Source organism: Chiroxiphia lanceolata, chromosome 9, assembly GCF_009829145.1.
Source record: "Chiroxiphia lanceolata isolate bChiLan1 chromosome 9, bChiLan1.pri, whole genome shotgun sequence".
NCBI classification, from domain to species: Eukaryota; Metazoa; Chordata; class Aves; order Passeriformes; family Pipridae; genus Chiroxiphia; species Chiroxiphia lanceolata.
The window spans coordinates 12720725-12733675 of NC_045645.1; the positions used below are offsets into that span (position 1 = coordinate 12720725).

The window sequence follows — 12951 nt, forward strand, 5'->3', positions numbered from 1 at the left end:
TCTTGTTACTGTTTGGGGTGGTACAGACCCAAAGTTTATAACCAAAGATGGTGGCAGGGAAAGGGACCCATTATAGACTTACAGGAGGGGAAGGTTTTGGTTTTGTTTTTCTGTTCATTAAGGAACGTAGTTTTATTCTCTCTTTAAAGCACTCTGTGTCCGGTTCCATGAAGGGTGCAGCAGTCAGACCTTTTAGTCTTGCTTTTAACCCTCCGTGCTGCCGATTTATTTCCTTAGGCTACAGCACGATGAGCCCTCAGGAGGACAGCGAGAACCCTCCGTGCAACAACGACCCGCTGTCGGCCGGCGTTGACGTCGGGAACCACGATGAAGACCTGGACCTGGACACCCCCCCTCAGACAGCCGCCCTGCTGAGCCACAAGTTCCACCACTACCGGTTGCACCACCCAACCCTCCACCACAGCCACCACCTGCAGGCTGCGGTCACGGTACACACTGTGGATGCCGAGTGCTGATGGCCGATGGCACGAGGGACAGGACCGCTGAGCAGCTCAGGGGCTGTACTGCTCCCCTGGGACAACTTCACTGACTTCCCCAGTAAACTTAGGCATCAGAGCTTTACATTTTTATAAATGTAAGGTTGGCTCTGAACTGGAGACGTGCTTGATGAATGGACCTGCCAAAACATTGAATGGAATGGAGCAGGAGGCACGTTAGACCTCCAGGAGCGGGGCCGTGAGTTTATACAGCAGCTGGAGCTTTGTGCTGAGCCAAGAGGAGAGAGAGAGCGCTTAAAAGAGCCAGAGATGATTTGGTTTCCTTAACTGGAAGAGCAGAAATCTCTGCAGCTGAAGGCTACAGAAGTGCCAGACAGAGCGGGGGGAGGGCTGTTGGTTTCTCTGCGCGTGGAAAGTTCCCTGCTCCAACATTGCTGTATGGAACCTGGGACAATGCATCTCAAGATTTTTAAGTAAAGGATTATTTTTCTACTATTTATTGAACTTCAAACTTTGGGGGGAGGGAGGGGAGAAACCTGTTAGCAATTCTCAACAGGCACCACATGCATCCTGTGATGGTGAAGTGGTTCTTCTAAAGGAGACACATCTGTTCCTTATTAGCTGATGTTCATCCAGTGCCCCACTCTGCAATGGGAAAATGAAGAAGTCCTTTCTGACTCAGTGTTTACATTAGGAATGCTTTCTTTTCCACAATGGTTTTCTGTAAATATTCCAACCTGATTCTTATTACAGTATTGTCTTCCGATTTGCAGAGGAGAAATCCTGTACTCCATAACTAAAATTCTGAGAGTTCTGCCCATAAATCTCTCCAGCTTTACCTCTTTGATCATCCTTAAAGGAATCCTGTGTGGAAGTAATAAAGAATTTATTTAGCATTAGTTGCCAGATAATCCCAGATGGAATCTGTGCCATTCTCCTGTTTCTTTAGGACACTGTTGAGACCAGAAGTAGGGATAAACCAGTGTTTTGTAGAACTTGGGTTACTGTGGAAGAAATCTTGAAATCATCATGAGAAGCTGCTGCTGTTTGTCTGGAATTTTAACATTGCTTGGTAATTCAAACAAAGATTAATCAATGTCTACAACACAGGGCATCGTAATTATGAATTAGTTTGAAATCAGTGTTGTATTTTAGATTCACATTTTGTGATTATGAGGATATAAAAACACTCTTGCACTGTGCATATGATAAACATCCATTTATATGTAGGTTTTTTTTAAAAATCACTTGTTTTAATTAATATGGTACTTAATACTGTATTATGTAAAAATTGGTTCTTAAACAGTACAGTAAAATAACTATATGTGTGATACCAGGATACCCCTTTATACTATGTATAAAATTAAAATCTCTAGTGAAATAAACTGTATATAAAGTATAGATCTGTGAATAGTGGCTACATGGAAATGATTCTGTCTCAGTTTCCTTTTCTGGCTGAAAAAGTGCTGTAACAGGACTGAAAATTCACTCAGGTTCCTCTACTTTTACCAACAGCCTTGAGAGATCTAAACTTTACATATAAATGACAATATCGATGTAAGTTTTAAAGCCTTTTTTTTTTTTAGCTTGTTGGTCATTATTTGGGAAGCGAACATTTCTGGAAGTGGTCAGCCACTGCACAGACTCACCAAAGCCAAGAATTTCAGGGTTTTCTTTTCTTATCTGCTCCTGAAAGCTCCGTGGCTCTGGATTTGTGTAGGATTAGGTGGAGGCTTTTTGCTGACCAGGCAGCTGCAGAAATCTATTGAGCTCTGCTTTGTGCTCTCAGAGCTCTGCATCTGATGCCCTGTGTGTCAATATCTAGACCCAGCTTGCTAGAATTTCTAATTTTATGTCCAAAATCATCCTGGATGGTGGATAGTGAACAAAGTGGCTTTTTTGTCAGGTTTGCCTTCAGAAGAAAATGCGTGATTTTAATCTTGCTACTAGACAAAGAACAACAAACACAGCCAGGATGCAGAATGTTTAAGCATGAAGGGAAAATTGCTTTCAGCGTAGAAACTGTTCACCTCTGAGTTTTAATAAGAGTTTGACTGAAACATCAAACAAGATGCTTTGTGGATTCTTTTTGTCCTGTAGAACTCATAAAGTTGTTCTCACTAAAATTCAGGCATAAATCAGGGAAGTTCTAGCAAGGACATTATTTGTTCAGCTCTGTGAACCACAGGAGGTAGAATTCAGCCCAAAGCTGTTCCCACACCACAGAAGTGTCTGTGGCAGGTGAAGCCCCATTTAAGTTACATTTTGCCCATCTACAGACAGATGAAGGAGTTTCACTCTGCAGATGAAGTTCTTGAACTTGAGTATTTGCTCCCCAGTTGCAATTTATGTCATGCACAGAAAATACAAACTGAGAGAAAGAAGAACACACCTTTGGCTTGGTCTGTTCCAGTGCTGATGTTGATTCCAACCAGGTAAGTCTGTGGAGCACATTCATAGTGAGAAGCAGGTCATTAAGTCCAGCTCTAATTAAACTGCACTGTTAAATGTATGTGTACAACCTGTGTTTGTTCATCCACACTGGCATGTTCTCTGCTATGTTTTCTAGTGGGACAAATAATTTTTGACTGAAATGTATCAGAAATATTATCAGTAAGGATGGACTTGGTGATCCTTGTGGGTCCCTTCCAACTCAGAATATTCTGTGACTCTGTACATTGGAAAATGGCATAATATTAATTACTTTAGCTACAATACTGTATCAGTGGAGATATTTTTTGGTGGTTCTTCACACTCCATGCCAGCAGAAGGTGCTTGCAGGGTTCTGTTTCAGCTCTGCCAGAAATGTAGCAAGTTGCAGAACCTCTTGGAAGTCACAGCAATAAATCCCCCCTTTCTTTTCCCTTAAAAGTTTTTCTGGAGCTGCTCCTCGCTGCTCTTTGGTCACTTTTCCCCTAGGACATACAAACTTGATCTGAGGGGTCTGACAACTCTGCTTAAACTTGAAGGTCATGAGAAGAGCCAAAGCTCTTGCTGTTAAAGAGTAATTACAGGGAAAACTGATTTAGAGGTGTGCCAAATCCCAGCTCCAAATGCTGACAGCTGACCTTGTCCCAGCAGGAATGCTGGGAAAGATATGATTGTTCATTTAAACCAAAACCTGATAATGGGTGTAATTAGTGTTATAAGAAGCTGCATGATAGCTCTTCATTTTTATTGCCTGTGTTGCTGCCATGGCCTTCCCTCCCCATCATTATTTTACTGTGTTGACTGAGGAGCAAGATCATAAAACAAGCAGTTAAACCCTGAATCCTCCTTCCCTATAACTGTTCAGATTTTATAACCATTAATTTTCCACTTATTTCATTTTTGCAGCATAGATGTATTAATTTCCTGTAGGTTTTCTCTCATTCTTGCTGAAAAAAAAGGTTCTTTTGAAATGAAAACAAGAATTGCCTTTGATTCATGTTCATTAATGTTAAATTGACTCGATGCTTTCAGTATTTGAGCACTGAAAGTGTATTGATTTTTCCCATATCCAAGTAACCTGCTGCCTGCCCATGGAGAAGCTGTTTATATGGGCAGAATACATTGCTTGGAAATGGATTGAGAGGATTTGATCATTTGAGATGATTTTTTATTTGTTTATGCCCTTGCCTGGATAAAAAGTGTGATTTGGAAAGATGAGTCTGTTACAAATTGCCCATGAACATTTTATAAGGCCACTTAAGCCATGAAATATTATCTTTACCCTTGCCCTTGGCAAGGAGAGAGAAGATGGATAAGAATTCAGGAGAGATTCACATGCAGCAAGAGTTGTGACTATAACTGGTCAAAAGGAGATCTCGGGCTTTCAAAGGCTTTATTCTGTAAAGTGACCCAGAAATGGGGATGAGGAGAGAAAGTGCATTTGTCAGAGGACAAATTATGAGAGTAAACTGGCAGCAAATATGGAAAAGGGAGAAAAAAATAGGATGCAAAAGTCCTGGATCAAGTTAAGAGAGTGCAGGTAATCCAAAAGGCTGTTTGCAAGTGCAAAGATTAATTTGCAGTATTCATAGCTCTTGGCTACCCATTTAATTTGTTTTTAAAAGAGAATTCCAGCTATGGCTGGGATTTTCAAAGGAGCCTGCACTGGGCTGTCAGCGATGTTTGGAATATTAATTCCCACAGCAGTTAACTCGGTAACTGTTGCGTTGTTTTGCTGTACAAACCCCCCCTTTGCCAGGCACCCAAACTGTGAGAAGGGAACATAAGTGCCATGGAATATTTCATATCCCTTATTTGCAGCCCTCTGGCGTGATGAGAGGTAATTATTTTCTCTGCTTTGTGCTTGAACTGAGTCACGGAAGGACCTTGGCCCAGAAGGGCTGCTGTTCCTGAAGCCAAGGCTGCAGTGGAATTTCGACACTCAAGTCCAAGAGTGAAGTCCTCCAAGCCCTGCCTCGTTAGTGAGGTGCCAAACACAACTGCTGTGGGTGCCAGAGCCTGCGCAGAACTGGTTCCACCTCGGGAGAAGAGCCCCATGGAACAGTGGATACCACTTTGGATACCACTTTGGATACCACTTTGGCTTGAGCAGAACAGAAGCAGGAATTTGATGGCAGAAGTGGAACGTCTTAGATCTGGAAGTTTCCGCCTTCAGCTCAGAGTGGCCTCATCTAAATGCTGTGGGAAAATTCACTGTTATCCCTGGGCTGGTTTCCTTGGTGGCAGCAGTGGATGGGATCGCTCTGGGAACTGGGAGCCATCAGGAACAATCCTGCTTGGCTCTGGTTTATTGTCAGTTTTTATAGCTGACACTGGCAATTGCACCAGGTCCCTGGAGCAAGTGCTCTCTGCTGTGATTGTCTCTGATGGAACAACAGGATTGACAGCAGGGAAGAGAAACTGCTGACCAAAAAGCCAGGGCAGGAACCTTATACCTCACCCCTCACCTGGCAGGAGTGCAACAGCTGCTCCACAGACAAAGGGAACTTTGGCCTCCAAAAATGTTGAGTCAGGAGTTTTCACCAGCAGTTTGCATGAAAAAAGGTATAGAATCACAGGAGATGCTGAGTTGGAAGGGACCTACACGGATCATCAAGTCCAACCCTCAGCCCTGCACAGGACCATCCCCAAGAGTCACACCACATGCCCCACAGGATCATCCAAACGCTCCTTGAGCTCTGGCAGCCTTGGTGCTGTGACCACTGCCCTGGGGAGCCTGTTCAGTGCCCAACCACTCTCTGGGGGAAGAACCTTTTTCTAAGATCCAACCTAAACCTGCCCTGACACAACTTCAGGCCATTCCCTGGGGTCCTGTCCCTGGTCCCTACAAAGAACACAGAAGGGGGTTTGCCACATCCTTACAAAGCTGATGGTCTGTCTCTCCTCTAAACCCAGGCACTGTTGCACCACTTGAACAACTGGCTCAGACTGCCAAATATTTCCAGTTTGGCCAACACTGATGGATTTTACTGATTTTAAAACTCTTCCACTGCACTCAGAGGTAATGAAACCAGGCAGACACCCCAAGATGAGCTGGCACCGAGAACAGGAAACTGGGAATGCAGTCAAATAGTTTTAATACACTTATTTTCACTTTTCCAGCTTTCTGACACTTTGATTCCTTTGCTCCCAATATCAGTTCTCTTGGCATAATGTATGCAAATCACATGCAACTGGGTGAGATTAAAGGTTGAGTAATTAAACAGCATTATCTAATTGCTGCAAATAATAATAACCTCGTAAAGTGTGTTTATTTCCATTGCAGCAGAACCAAGGAAATCTCCAAAAACAAGGCAAAATAAGTTGCTGCCGTAACCTCAGCCAGGGAACCTGGAAAACAGGAAGGCAATGGATTTATTTTGCTCCCATGAACATGGAGAAGTCAGACACTTCAGTGAGTGTGTTTATGGCAAAAAGGCATATTGGATGACAGTCTCTATGGAAACCTTTTTATAACTGAAGGGCAGAACATTTGAAAATCTCATATATTTTTTGGGAAGGTTTCACTTGCATTCCCTCCTTTAGGCCAGTTTTCCATATTTAACAAGTTTTTCCGTATTTAATAAGTTACAGCATTTTTAAGGACAAAATATTGTGGGGGTGTTTGAAATTCCAACCTCTGCTGGCAGGGATAAATCATGTACTGGTTTATCTTATCCAAATTAATTGCTGTTCACTCCCAGGACATCCCAGCTACTCAGTTTTCACAGCAAATTTTCTCCAAGTTTATAATTAGCCAGATCCAAGGAGTTGTAAATGAGATAGTAATTGAGATGTATTTATTTACCCTAAGGAATGCTTTAACCCATTATTATAATTTCCCTATATTTTAATGTTAAATGATTTTACAACTCCCTGTGAACTATCACTATCAGTTTCCATTTCCTAGAAAACTGGCCCTTTTAGGGAATCTGAGACAGAATGGTTTGAAACTACCCTTTGCAGCAGATTATTGGGCTGGCCAATAAAAATACTCTGGGTAGGAATGTGGGGCTGTACTTGCTTTTGCCAGAAATCCAAGGAACATTTTAATTTTTTTGAAATAGCAAAATTGCCAAAGTGCACTTTGTGCCAATAAGTTATGACTAAATTTGAAGTTGAATGAAGAAAAATAAAGCCTATGAGGGAAGAATGGTGATTTAAAGCAGGGAGGGCATTGATTTAGGAGAAAGAACCCAGAGGTTCCCTTAGGCCATTCATTGAAGAGAACTGTACTTAAAATATTTGTTTGATCTCCTTTTCCTTTGTTCTCAGTTGTTATTCAAGAATTTGGCTTCGATTTGTGGGGGTTTGTTTTAATATTTACTCTCATTTTGCTGCCTTTAAATACAACCACAGAGATTTGCTAATGATGCCTTAGGCAACAAAGGTCATAAATTGTACTGCAAAGACCAGGAGTCCCAAAATAGCCCATTACAGTATGGCCCAGTGTAATGATTTCCTTGGAATAGTTACTCACTTTGCAAGTTATAGCTCTTACCTCCTCCATCTCTTTATTATTTACTCACAGACCACTGAGTTACAGGATGGAACCTGAGGAGAAGTTCCCAACCAGGCTGTTCCTGAGATAATCCATCATTCCTAACACTTAGGAGCAGTGTTATGGTGAATTAAAAGCCATCGGGTTCCACTTTAAAAGAAAATGTTTGGCTCTGGGCACAGTCACTTGAAGTGTTTTTGTGCCTGTATGGAGGAAAATCGCAGGAGTGAAGAAGCATCCCATGTTTGGGCATGTTACTGCACTATGGAATGGTGCACTGAGATGCCAAATGTATTGAAATTTGTTGGGAAAATGGGCAAAGGAACTTGTTTTGGCACCTCTGGTGTATGCATTTGTGAGATGATTGAGCATCTGGAGGATCATCACCCAACTAATTACTGGTGTTGACAACTGAATCTATATCTGTTGGGTTCAAAATTTCAGTGTCTTAATGGAACAAAAGGAGCAGCTGGAGCAGGAAACAGTGGGCACAGTATAAAGAGAATGGTATTGTTTATGTTTTGTTGACATGAAGTGGTGCTGGTAATCCATTATTTTTATGGAATATACAGCAACTGATGGATTCCACATCCTCACTGCAGGAAACACCAATCCATGTGGTTTCAGGTTATATAAAATAGTTTAATTTCTCTTTCATATAAGCAATCACTTACCTAAAGAGCCCACAGATACATTCCCTGTATCTCAAATACATGGGAACATCAGGCTGGGTCCTAGATCCAGCAGATGTTCTCAATTTTTGGCTTTTATTTTATCTGTACAGATCTGAACTTGTTTGTACTTTTGAAGACAGAATCAGAGAATCCCAGATTGGTTTGAGTTGGGAGGGTCCTTAAAGCTCATCTCGTTCCACCCCCTGCCATGGGCAGGGACATCTTCCACAAGACCAACCTGGACAATGATGCCTGACTGCACCTTTAATTCCAAAAGAACATTTGTGACACAACTCTAACATACTCATTCCATAAAAATTTATATATATATACGGCTTTTATGACTTCAAGGCTGCAGAAGCAGGAGGAAATTAATCTTCAGCTTAGAAGAACTGCAAGAGCAACTGCTGTGGTTAATTAACAAGGAATTTAGTGAACTGAATTAAATTAAATTAAATTACTACAAAGTGGCTTATCTGTGTAACAGCATCAGGTCAGTAGCACAACTAAAGTTACACTTGCTGTTCTGCTGGACTGTTCTGCTATTTTTTCAACAGTGCTTTTTTGCTTTTGCTCTCTCCAGGTACAGTCTTTTTTTTTTTTGGAGACCTGCATTTCATCCTAAGTCACACCACCTCAACGTCTTCCTGAAGGTGTTTCCCACTCCTGCAGGTGTAGCAGCACATGGGTGTGTGAGAGGTTCCCTAAGCTGTGTCAGTTCTCACAGCATGGGTTAGCAAGGACTCTTTAACCTTACCAATTTAATTGTGTATAAAGTATTTAATTGTATATAAAGTATTTTACTTTATGGTTTCCTAATTTTGATTGTTCTTATATTTAAAATTATAGTTTAATCCTTCAGGTAGCTGCTTGAGGGTAGTGCAGGTCAAAACAGGGCTGATATTTGGGTTCAAGAGGGAATATTTCCTCAGGCCAGTTGGGTATTGGTGCCTGATTTTGGGTGCCATGAGGTGGTGGTGGCTCACCTCCTTCTCCATCTTCATGAGTTACCTCCATGGACAGTGGGAATATCCTGGATATTTCCTGCTCTCTTCACACAGGACTTTGTACCTGCCTTTTAGTGCAGGCAATTCCTTAATTGACTTGTGGAATGTCAACCGCCTTTAAACAGAACATAACGTGAACATTAGGAGGAGAAACAAATCAATACTTTGACCTACCAAATACAATCTTTTAAAGTATATATCTCTAAGCGAAAAAAAATTACATTTCTTTGAGTATATTCTTATTTTCTATAGTTTCTCTGGAACTCTTTACAAATCATATTGCACGAGTTTTATTTTTGCCATTAACATGAAACTATTCATTTCTGAACTATTTTTTTTAGCAATACACTTTGGTGACTTTCATTTAGGACCTGCATCCCATAAAAAAAGACCAAAAAGGGCAGCTTTTGAGAGGGTAATTGCTGTGAGTAGGATTAATGATCAGTGGTGTACAAGTGAAGCAGTGTCCACCTTCAAACTGGAAAAATTAATGGTAAAATTAATTATTCTGCTTTAATTCCTTCATTAGCTTCACTAAATTTGATGATGTTTGAGTAGATTCGTGATTTGCACTGGAATAGCTTAGTCTGATTAATATTTTTGAGGAGATAGTTACATGCTTCAGTATTTCTAGGAGAGGAGTATTCCTTTTTGGTGATCCCAGAATAAATTACATCATGTAATTGATGATAAGCTTCAGACAGGTTTTGAGGAGACAGTTTATAGCACCTCTACTTCAATTTCATCGCTTGACCTGAAAATCAGTTTGTAAAGTTACTAGCAGGTATTTCGTAGTTTTAAAATGCATATCTTCACCTGAAATTTTTAAAAATAGCAGGTATATACATATTTTTCAGTCACATTTCTCAAAGAATGGTGACCTATAAAAATCTTGGTTTTCTAAAAATATAAAATTATCTTTATATCAGATCTCACACTAATAATTTGTGATTATAAGTTTTTCTAGTTTTGATTTCATTTTGAAAGTGAAGCTGATATTGTTCAGGACAGGCTGAATTTAGCAGTTTTCAAATTCTCCTGTGACAAACATATGAACTCTTTACAAATGTCCTGCACACCTCTGATTTCCAAAAGTTCATTAAAAAGAATGCAAATATTGAAAGAGGAGGGACATAACCTGTTAAAAAAATCACAGAAAAGGAATCTCTTGAATAGAAGCTTGTCAGCTGACAATTTTTTAAATAATACACCAAAAAGTACTTTGATTATTGTTTGCTCAATAGTTTTAAATTAATTTTAGAACTAAGGAAGGTCCAAGATACTTCATAGTCTTAACTTGCTTTGTTTTGGACTAAAGCAATTTCTAAAACCACTTATTTGGTGGAGTTTTTTAATCTGCAACTGATAAACACGTCTTTGAAATGGCACTTTAAACCTAATCAAGAATTATCCTTCGGAATTAGATTTTTGTGATAAGAACTTAGACGCATGCACTCAATTTAACTCTGCATTTTTTTCCAATTTCCTTTTTCAGACTTATTATTTTTCAGGTCTGGATTCTCTTTTGCCTGTTCTTTGTCATTGGCCTGGTGTCTAAAAATGGATAAAAGTATTTAAATTATTTTTTTATTCCTTTATAGCAATGATGACAACATTAAGATCTAAATTTACTGTGTTGTAAATGACAAACGAGTAACTGTGCTAAAGGAGAAATGGATTTTCCAACAGAATAACCTATTTTATTTTTTAAAGGGAGTGCTGACTGAAATGTTTCTACAGACATAGATGGGAAAACTTATTTTATAGTGATTCCCAGAAATACTGCCCTTCTCTTGGGACATTGGGCTCCTTTTCATCACAGGTCACAGCCCTGTGCCTGCCCAGCCACCAGGACGTGGGGCTGTGCCACACGAGGGGGACTTGGGCCACCAGGTGTTGGTTTACTCATTTTGATGGATTTTAATTAGTTTGGTATGTTTCTGATGAAGAATAAAATTAGGACAAGATCATCTTGGGCCATTGTGCCTCCTGACCTCTGATGGATCCTCTTTTGGGATTAGAAGTTGGACTAGATCTCAGAGGTCTTCTCCAACCTAACTGATTTTGTAGGATCTGCTCAATTTTGTTGTAAATCCATATTTCAGTCCTTCAGGTGGATCACTACCTAAGGAAGGTGTCAGTGATGGGGATTTGGGGAATGATTCTTGCTGGGTGAGGTGACCCAGATTGAGCCTGAGTGAAGAAGAGGGACAGTGCCCTGGTCTTGGCCTCCATCAGGATGGATCTTAGGGGAATTCCTCTCATAACAGAGCCCCAACATTCCTCCAGAACACTCGAGTTGTTCCCTAAAATCCATCTGAAGATGTGTTACTGTGGGGGTGGAATGAAGAGAAGGTCCTGGTGGACAACCAGCTGCCCTTAAGACAGCAGTGTGTCCTGGGGGCCAAGGAGGGCAACAGAATCCTGGAGTGCCTTAGGAAGAGCATTGCCAGCAGGTCAGGGAGGTGATCCTGCCCTCTGCTCAGCGCTGTGAGGCACAGCTGGAGTGCTGTGTCCAGTTCTGGGCTCCTCAGGACAGCAGGGATGTGGAGCTCCTGGGGCAGATCCAGTGGAGGCTACAGAGATGAAGGGACTGGAGCATGTCTGTGACAAGGAAAAGCTGAGGGAGCTGGGGCTGCTCAGCCTCGAGAGCAGCCACTGAGAGGGGACCTCATTAATGTGTATAAATATCTAAAGGGAGGTGTCAGAAGATGGACCAGGCTCTGCTCGGTGGTGCCCAGCAACAGGACGAGGGGCAGGAACTGATGCCCAGGAAGTTCCACCTGGACATGAGGAAGAACTTTGCTGTGCAGTGACTGAGCACTGAACAAATAGTCCAGAGAGGGTGTGGAGCCTCCCTTAGTGGAGATATTCCAGAACCCTCTGGACACAGTCCTGTGCCATGTGCTCTGGGATGACCCTGCTGGAGCAAGGAGGTGGGACCAGACGAGTCACTGTGGTCACTTTCAACCTGACGCATCCTGTGCTTCTGTGAAATTCCCGTTTATCCGCATACACCCCCGGGAGCTCCGTTACAGGCAGCGCCAAGCTCGCCTGGAGCCTCCCCCCGCTGCCCCGCGTCCCTCCCTCCTCGGGGGGCCCCGCGGCCCCGGCGGGGGTCGGGCCGGCCCTGCCGGGGTGGGCGGCGGGGGCTTCCTCAGGCTCCCCGGGCGGGGCAGGGCGAGGGCGGCTCCGGCCCCACGCTCCCCCCGCTCGCTGCAAGATGGCGGCGGGAGCCGAGCGCGGCGCGGGGTTGCCCGCGGAGCCGCCGCCGCTGTGCCCCGAGGAGGTGGCGAGGCGGCTGGAGAGCACTCGCCGCGAGCTCAGCAACCGCCGCAAGATCCTGCTCAGGAACCTGCCGGCCGAGAGCAGCAGCCAGGTACGGCCGGGCTCCCCGCAGCCGGACCGCGGCGCGGGGGAGGGAGCCGCGGGGCTGCCGCTGCTCCCCGCGGGGCTCGTGGGCTGCGGGTCGCGCCAGCGCTTCCCGGCGCCGGCTGTGCCGGGGCTTTGTTACCGCCCGTGCCTGCGGGGAGCGGCTCCGGCTCGGGATCCGCCGCCAAAACCGGAGGGCGACGCCGGGCTGGCCGGGCGCGACCCGCCGGGAAGAGCCGGGTCCGCGCCCCGGGGCGTAAGGGAGCGACCCCGCGGGGCTCGGTGTGCGGCGAGCCGGGTGACGGAGCACCTGCGGCCGCCAGGTAGGGCACTGCAGCACGGCCGCTCGCTGTGCGAAAGCGATGCTGAAAACCTTCAAGTCTGGCTTTTTTTTTTTCTTTCTTTCTTTTTTCTTTTTTTTTCTTCCATTGTGGGGTGAGCCATGTGTAGTCAGGGAAAGTGGTTTTCCGCAGTCTGATGGTGGTTTAGGAAAATTCCACTCGAATTAC

At 43.5% G+C, this 12951-nt stretch overlaps 2 protein-coding genes and 1 long non-coding RNA gene across 3 annotated transcripts in view; 2 read left to right on the top strand and 1 right to left on the bottom strand.

The window, feature by feature from the left end:
* The window catches only part of CACHD1 (cache domain containing 1), a 94602-nt gene extending 92733 nt beyond the window's left edge, over positions 1 to 1869 (top strand). The window contains 1 exon segment of the mRNA XM_032697108.1: positions 238 to 1869. Coding sequence (XP_032552999.1) covers positions 238 to 476 — 239 coding nt within the window. The 3' untranslated portion in view covers positions 477 to 1869.
* LOC116791280 lies at positions 1860 to 11746 on the bottom strand. The gene is made up of 4 exons (XR_004358673.1): positions 11196 to 11746; positions 9050 to 9185; positions 6146 to 6239; positions 1860 to 2899 (listed from the first exon to the last, which is right to left on the bottom strand). It is a non-coding gene; the product is annotated as an uncharacterized LOC116791280 (long non-coding RNA).
* Positions 11747 to 11984: 238 nt separating this feature from the next.
* RAVER2 (ribonucleoprotein, PTB binding 2) overlaps positions 11985 to 12951 on the top strand; it is a 28449-nt gene continuing 27482 nt past the window's right edge. Inside the window, 3 exon segments of the mRNA XM_032696688.1 lie at positions 11985 to 12061; positions 12109 to 12285; positions 12287 to 12449. Coding sequence (XP_032552579.1) covers positions 11985 to 12061; positions 12109 to 12285; positions 12287 to 12449 — 417 coding nt within the window.